Below are 7,022 nucleotides of genomic sequence, written 5' to 3' on the forward strand. Positions count from 1 at the left end.
ATAGGAAATACGCCAGCTGTCAGTCACATGACCTGTCTATTATGTGTATGTGTGAGCTAATATATACTGCCAGGGGGAGGGCTTCCTGTTGGCTGGGGATTTATCAGGCTGCCAATTTAGCTTACAAATACTGAGGTAAAAATACTGAGCAAATAAGGTGTGAACGAGGTCTAATACAGGAGGAGATGACATACAGATATATACTATGTACAGGGGAGATGACACACAGGTATATACTATATACAGGAGAGATGACACACAGGTATATACTATATAGAGGAGGAGATGACATACAGGTACATACTATATACAGGAGGAGATGACATACAGGTATATACTATATACAGGAGGAGATGACACACAGGTATATACTATATACAGGAGGAGATGACCTACAGGTATATACTATATACAGGAGGAGATGACATGCTATATATAGGAGGAGATGACATACAGGTATATACTATACACAGGAGGAGATGACACACATATATATACAGGGGAGATGACACACAGGTATATACTATATACAGGAGATGACATACAGATATACACTATATATAGGAGGAGATGACATACAGGTATATACTATATACAGGGGAGACGACATACAGGTATATACTATATACAGGAGATGACATACAGGTGTATACTATATATAAGGGAGATGACAAACATGTATATACTGAGGTGAAAATGAGAGGTGTGAGGTGAAAATGAAAAGGTGTGAGTGCAAAATGAGAGGAGTGAGGGAAAATAGTGGAGTGATCGGAAAATGACAGATGTGAGGTCGAAATGACAAGTGTTAGGGGGGAATGAGAGGAGTGAGGGGGAAAATGAGAGGAGTGAGGGGGAGAATAAGAGGAGTGATTGGAAAATGAGAGGAATGAGGGAGAAAATGAGAGATGTGAGAGGGAAAATGAAAGATGTGATGGGGAAAATGAGAGGCGTGATGGGAAAATAAGAGAAGTGAGGTGCTATAACTAACCACAGATATTTACTATGCCCAGGCAACGCCGGGCTCTTCAGCTAGTCTTTTATAAAAGCCTCAAACTTCTGTGTGAATCAGACCTGAGATCTAACGTGATAGAAGATTACAGTGCGGGGAAGATGGGAAACCTTCATATAGACGGCCGGTGGTGATGGAGTCAGTGACGTACTCTGGACAAATATGTTCCTAGAGCCGTAGTAGAAGATGAAGATGTGGTCCCCATCATGAAGTAGTTATTTCTCCTGTCACGTGTAATGAATATCTCCTGCAGTATTGCTAATGCCGATTCCAGTGTCGGTAAATGAGACGAGAATTAGCGTTATGGAAGATGAGTCTATGAGAAACGTATTCAGCTGCCGACTCCAAGGAAGAAACTGCTTGTTGCTTGTGGCCTAAAATATATAGGTTTTATTAGTAAATGTAAAGAAGAAAACTAAATACTGTATAATAATAATAAATCTCATATGTTTCACTTATTTTCTCCAGTAATTGCATTATTACACAGGATTTTTATGATGTTACATCAGCTCATCTTCTCAGTCAGGTCTATACAATATCGGATCCTCTCAGTGAAGATCTTCTATATAAGAGAATTTTTCTGAATTACCCATCAAAGATGGATATGGATAGAGACAAGATGGTGGAGAGGATATTACACCTCACGCTAGAGATTCTCTTCCGTCTTACTGGAGAGGTGAGAGATTCTGATGACGTCACATTACATCATTATCTATGGGAATGACAGATGGACAGAACTGGAGAGGTGAGGACTAGGGTTGAGCGAAACGGGTCGAAATTGTTCAAAAGTCGCCGACTTTTGGCAAGGTCGGGTTTCATGAAACCCGACCCGACCCCAGTGGGGGTCGGCCATGAAGTCGGCGATCTTTTGAATCTGGAATCGGAATTCCGATACCGATTCCCGATATGTTTAAGATATCGGGAATTGGTATCGTTATTCAGATTAAAGTGTAAAATAAAGAATTAAAATAAAAAATATTGCAATACTTACCCTCTGACGCGCCCTGGTACTAACCGGCAGCCTTTCTCCTTCGAATCCGCGCTTCTAGGACCTTGCCGTGACGTCGCGGTGACGTCGCGGCTTGTGATTGGCCGCGCGGCCGCCCATGTGACCGCTCGCGCGGCCAATCGCAAGCCGCGACGTCACCCGCGACGTCACCGAAGGTCCTGGAAGGGCTGATTCTTAGGAAGGAAGGCTGACGGAAAGAAGCAGGGCATGTCCGAGGGTGAGTATATACCTAATAGGAATATACTCACCCTCGGAAGCGCCCTGCTTCCTTCCGACAGCCTTCCTTCCTAAGAATCAGCCCTTCCAGGACCTTCGGTGACGTCGCGGGTGACGTCGCGGCTTGTGATTGGCCGCGTGAGAGGTCACATGGGCGGCCGCGCGGCCAATCACAAGCCGCGACGTCACCCGCGACGTCACCGAAGGTCCTGGAAGGCTGATTCTAAGGAAGGAAGGTTCCCGGTTAGTACCAGGGCGCGTCAGAGGGTAAGTATAAGGATATTTTTTATTTTAATTCTATATTTTACACTTAAATATGGATCCCAGGGCCTGAAGGAGAGTTTCCGCTCCTTCAGACCCTGGGAACCATGGAAACCTAATGCACTGCATTGGGTTTCGAGTTTCGGCCGACCCCGACCCCGACTTTTTTATAGGATCGGCCGATTTCACTCGACCCGACTTTTCCAAAAGTCGGGTTTCGTGAAACCCGACCCGATCCTATAAAAGTAAAGGTCGCTCAACGCTAGTGAGGACTCTGGAAATGTCTGTACTGAGATCTATTTATGTTTCTCTCTTTAACCAGGATTACATAGTAGTGAAGAAGACCTCTAGTGAGCGCTGTCAGGACCCTGTGTCTGAGGGATGGAGAAGACCCCTGAGTCCAATCACGGGGCCTCCCCTGATATATGAGGACATTAATGACCAGATGATCCTGGAACTCACCTACAAGATGATTGAGCTGCTGACTGGAGAGGTGACACTGCTGGGAATGATGGGATATTATACATTAAGAAGGTTTCGGGGGCATAACGGTATCATTGTATGTGTCAGGTTCCTATAAGGTGTCAGGATGTCGCCGTCTATTTCTCCATGGAGGAGTGGGAGTATTTAGAAGGACACAAAGATCTGTACAAATACATCATGATGATGGAGGCTCCCCAGTTCTTCACATCACCAGGTAATAGGACTAAATACACACAGTCTATAATTATCTGTATGTAAAGAATGAATTCGGTTACTGTATGTGTTTCCTCCAGATCTATCCAGTAAGATGACAACACCAGAGAGATGTCCGCATCCTCTTCTTCCACAGGACTGTAAACAAGAAGATCCCAATGTTCCTCAGGATCATCAGGTAGAAGGAGAGAAGGTGTCATGAGATCTCCCCTATGATGTGTAGACGGCTGTGAAGGTCTTGTGCTCAATCTTGTTTTATCCACCAGTAGTATATGTTTTATACTTGTGTAATGAGAACGGTGCAGATGGCAGGATTAGAGCTGATCATAGATGTGACTTCTCCATCTGTCTGTGACTTTTATAATATATCTTTCAGGGTGAAGATCAGACCCCTATTAATACTACAGAGACATATTTGAGGGTTGATGAGCGGTGTAAAGAGGAGATTGCAACATATGACAACCCAGGGCAGTAGTAACCACTAAATGCAGAGAAGTCACAGATTCTTCAGTCACCTCCTGTGTCTTTTTTATCAGTGTTGTACACCGACCATATTACAATCGTGTGATCACCATTTTGCCTCTAGACCACAACATTCTCCTCCACCCAAAGCTGATCTACTTAGTTTGGGCATTGAAAATCCTTTTCTATAAAACTTACAACCTGGAGGATCCACCTACCTCCTGGGATTAGGGGACACTGACCCTTACCTGCCCAGATCTGTAAACTACAAAATAAAATGACAGCATACGTACAATGTGCTCACAAGTTGGAAATATATTATGATGGGCCTCTCGGAGAAATTGGAGGGTAATGATGCTGTTGTATTCCCAGATCCCTTATTTGGGAAGAAGTAAAAAATCAGGGCTTCGAAAAGCGCTGCCAAGTGCTGAGCCATAAAGTTGGGCATCAAAACAAATTAACATAAAAAATTGCTTTCATTTTAAAATGCTTCACATTTCCGATGTGAACCAGCTCACAAATACATTGTGGATGTTAAATATCCTCCAAAACGGCGTCACTAATCCAATTGCTTAATTCATTAATTAAACCGCGCTTATGATACACAGTTTTTTGTATTGAAACCTTTCATCTTATACAAAACAATACAAATAGATGTAAAATGCATATTGGATGCACAATAAAATACATATAAAGAAAAATAAACATACATGGCAACAACTAAAATGCCTAAGAATTATTCAAAAAGATACCCCTATTATGTCGTATTTGCAATGCTCTCATTCAGGCCCTCTGGTTTAAGCGTGGATAGTTTAAATATCCAATAGGATTTTTTATTTACAAGTCTTTGGAACCTATTAGACACAGTTTCTGATATTTGTTCTAATATAATAAGTCTTAAACTGGTGGAATCTCGTTTACTTTCTAAACTTTGCCTAAACAGGCTGTGACAAATTACAACATTCCTAATATTATGTCTATGGCTTTTCATCCTTTTAAGGATCGCTTGAGTCGTTTTTGACCTCTATCGGTCTTTAGCTTTGTTGTCCCCAATGCCAACGTAATGGACTGCCATCTCAGAAATTTTAAGGATGGAGGCAGCACGACACTTACTCTGTCCCTCTGCTAGTAAAGCCAGAATTGAGCCCTTCTTTTCCTCACTCAAGACTTTTCTTTTCAAATCCTTTGACATCGTTAAAAGTTATTTTTTCATTCCTGTTACTTTTGGGATATTATTAGCACTTGTTTTGCCATCCAGCTTGTCCTATTGCAAGAGGATTGTTAACACCGCAGCAGTGTTTTTTATACTTTCCTTCATTAAATAAGATTTGGTTCAAGTGATCACCTAACCAGAAGCACATTAAGTAGAATGATGTGTACTCTGGTTGGAATTCAACTGACACTGGGATGGAATGGCACACTGCAAGGCTCAGAAGTGTGGGGGAGATTTGACTTTGGGAGAGCGGATATTGCTGGATTGGTTTATGGAAGTCATGTTGCTTTTTTACAGCCTTTGAGCCACTATGGAAACTTCTATTTTTCCATTGACAAATGATGGACCGAAGTGGGGACTTGTTTTTGCGGGATGAGTAGAAGCTTGTATTGTTATAATTTTCACCTACATAACATTGTTTGGTGGCTTTTTATTCCTTTCTTGGGAGGCAGAATGAACAAACACCACGCTCTACTGTATCATGCTATGAGGTTTTTTTTATTAGACTGTGAACTGCCATTGTTTTGTGAATTCAATATTTTTACATAACCTGCCATTTTAATAATTGGTTTTGTGCTTGACAGATGACTGTACCTGGAGATCAGAGGGACAGCTGACATCTTCAATTTTTAAATCAGATGATTGCGAGATCACCCAGGATTCTATTGAAGTGACTGCCATTACTCCAGATATACCAAAATCCCTTCACAGCAAAGATCAGTCATCTGATCCTTTGAAACAGGTCTTGTCTTCTGATTCATTACCGACTGCTAAGGAAAATCAAACTCTCAAAAAAAGCATTAAAAAAAGAACTGCTCCTAAAGCAAAGACATTTTCAGATTCAGAACATCAAAGTAGTTTTCCCCTCAAAAAATGTTTTCTTAAACATCAAAAAAATCACACAGCAGTGAATAGATTTTCCTGTTCCATTTGTAGGAAAACTTTTAGCAAAAGATCAAATCTTGCTAGTCACACAAGAACTCACACCGGGGAGAAGCCTTTTTCTTGTTCAGAATGTGGGAAATGTTTTTACCGGAAAGCCCATCTTGATATCCACCAGAGAACCCACACCGGGGAGAAGCCATTTTCATGTTCAAAATGTGGAAAATGTTTTAACCAGAATTCAGATTTTGTTACGCACCAGAGAATTCATACAGGGGAGAAGCCTTTTTCCTGTTCAGAATGTGGGAAATGTTTTAACCAGAAAGTGCATCTTGAAAGCCACATGAGAACCCACAAGGGGGAGAAGCCTTTTTCATGTTCAGAATGTGATAAATGTTTTTACTGGAAATCACTTCTTGACACCCACCAGAGAACCCATACAGGGGAGAAGCCTTTTTTGTGTTCAGAATGTGGGAAATGTTTTAACTGCAAAGCGCATCTTGATAGCCACCAGAGAACCCACACAGGGGGAAGCCATTCTCATGTTCAGAATGTAAGAAATGTTTTTACTATAAATCACATTTTGTTACGCACCAGAGAATTCATACAGGGGAGAAGCCTTTTTCCTGTTCAGAATGTGGAAAATGTTTTAACCAGAAAGAGCATCTTGATAGCCACCAGAGAACCCACACAGGGGAGAAGCCATTCTCATATTCAGAATGTGGAAAATATTTTGTGAAGAAATCATCTCTTCTTAGTCACCAGAGCAGTCACACAGAGGAAAAACATTTTTCATGTTCTTAATGTGGTTAATGTTTTGCTTGGAAATCAACTCTTAAAGGGAACATGTCACCAGCAAAAAGGCTATTAACCTGCAGATGGGGTGTAATCTTCTGGTTAATTGCAATACTTGACTGGCACCTGCTGTTAGCCAAAAGCTGCTGTGAGAAAATGAACTTTATTCTCCTTGGCAGAATTTGGTTTTAGTCAAATGGGCATCGCCGGCGCTGGTTCTTTCACCCTCTGAGAATACTGAACGGTAGCTGTAACCGTGCACCTTGCGTGACTGACAGTCTCTGCATTGGGGCCGGTGGCCAGTCAGTCTCTGGGCACAGTTATAGCCACTACTCTGTGTACTTTCTTGCTCAAACTATGGAAGTGCAAGTCTGAAGAGATCACCCGCACCCGGATCTGTCTGCAAGTCGGAAGCTTACTGAACACCATGCCACAGTCTGGATGATTTGTCAATAGTGGTAAATACAGCTCTGACAAAA

General features: G+C 41.9%; 1 protein-coding gene across 1 annotated transcript in view; it reads left to right on the forward strand.

The window, feature by feature from the left end:
• Positions 1-6,552, forward strand: part of LOC138666455 (zinc finger protein 665-like) — a 309,850-nt gene extending 303,298 nt beyond the window's left edge. Inside the window, exons 10-11 of the mRNA XM_069754679.1 lie at positions 5,836-6,301; positions 6,490-6,552. Of these exons, the coding sequence (XP_069610780.1) occupies positions 5,836-6,301; positions 6,490-6,552 (529 nt within the window). The remainder of the gene's footprint in view (positions 1-5,835; positions 6,302-6,489) is intronic.
• Positions 6,553-7,022: the final 470 nt, after the last annotated feature.

Source organism: Ranitomeya imitator, chromosome 2 (genome assembly GCF_032444005.1).
Source record: "Ranitomeya imitator isolate aRanImi1 chromosome 2, aRanImi1.pri, whole genome shotgun sequence".
In the NCBI taxonomy this organism is placed as follows: Eukaryota; Metazoa; Chordata; class Amphibia; order Anura; family Dendrobatidae; genus Ranitomeya; species Ranitomeya imitator.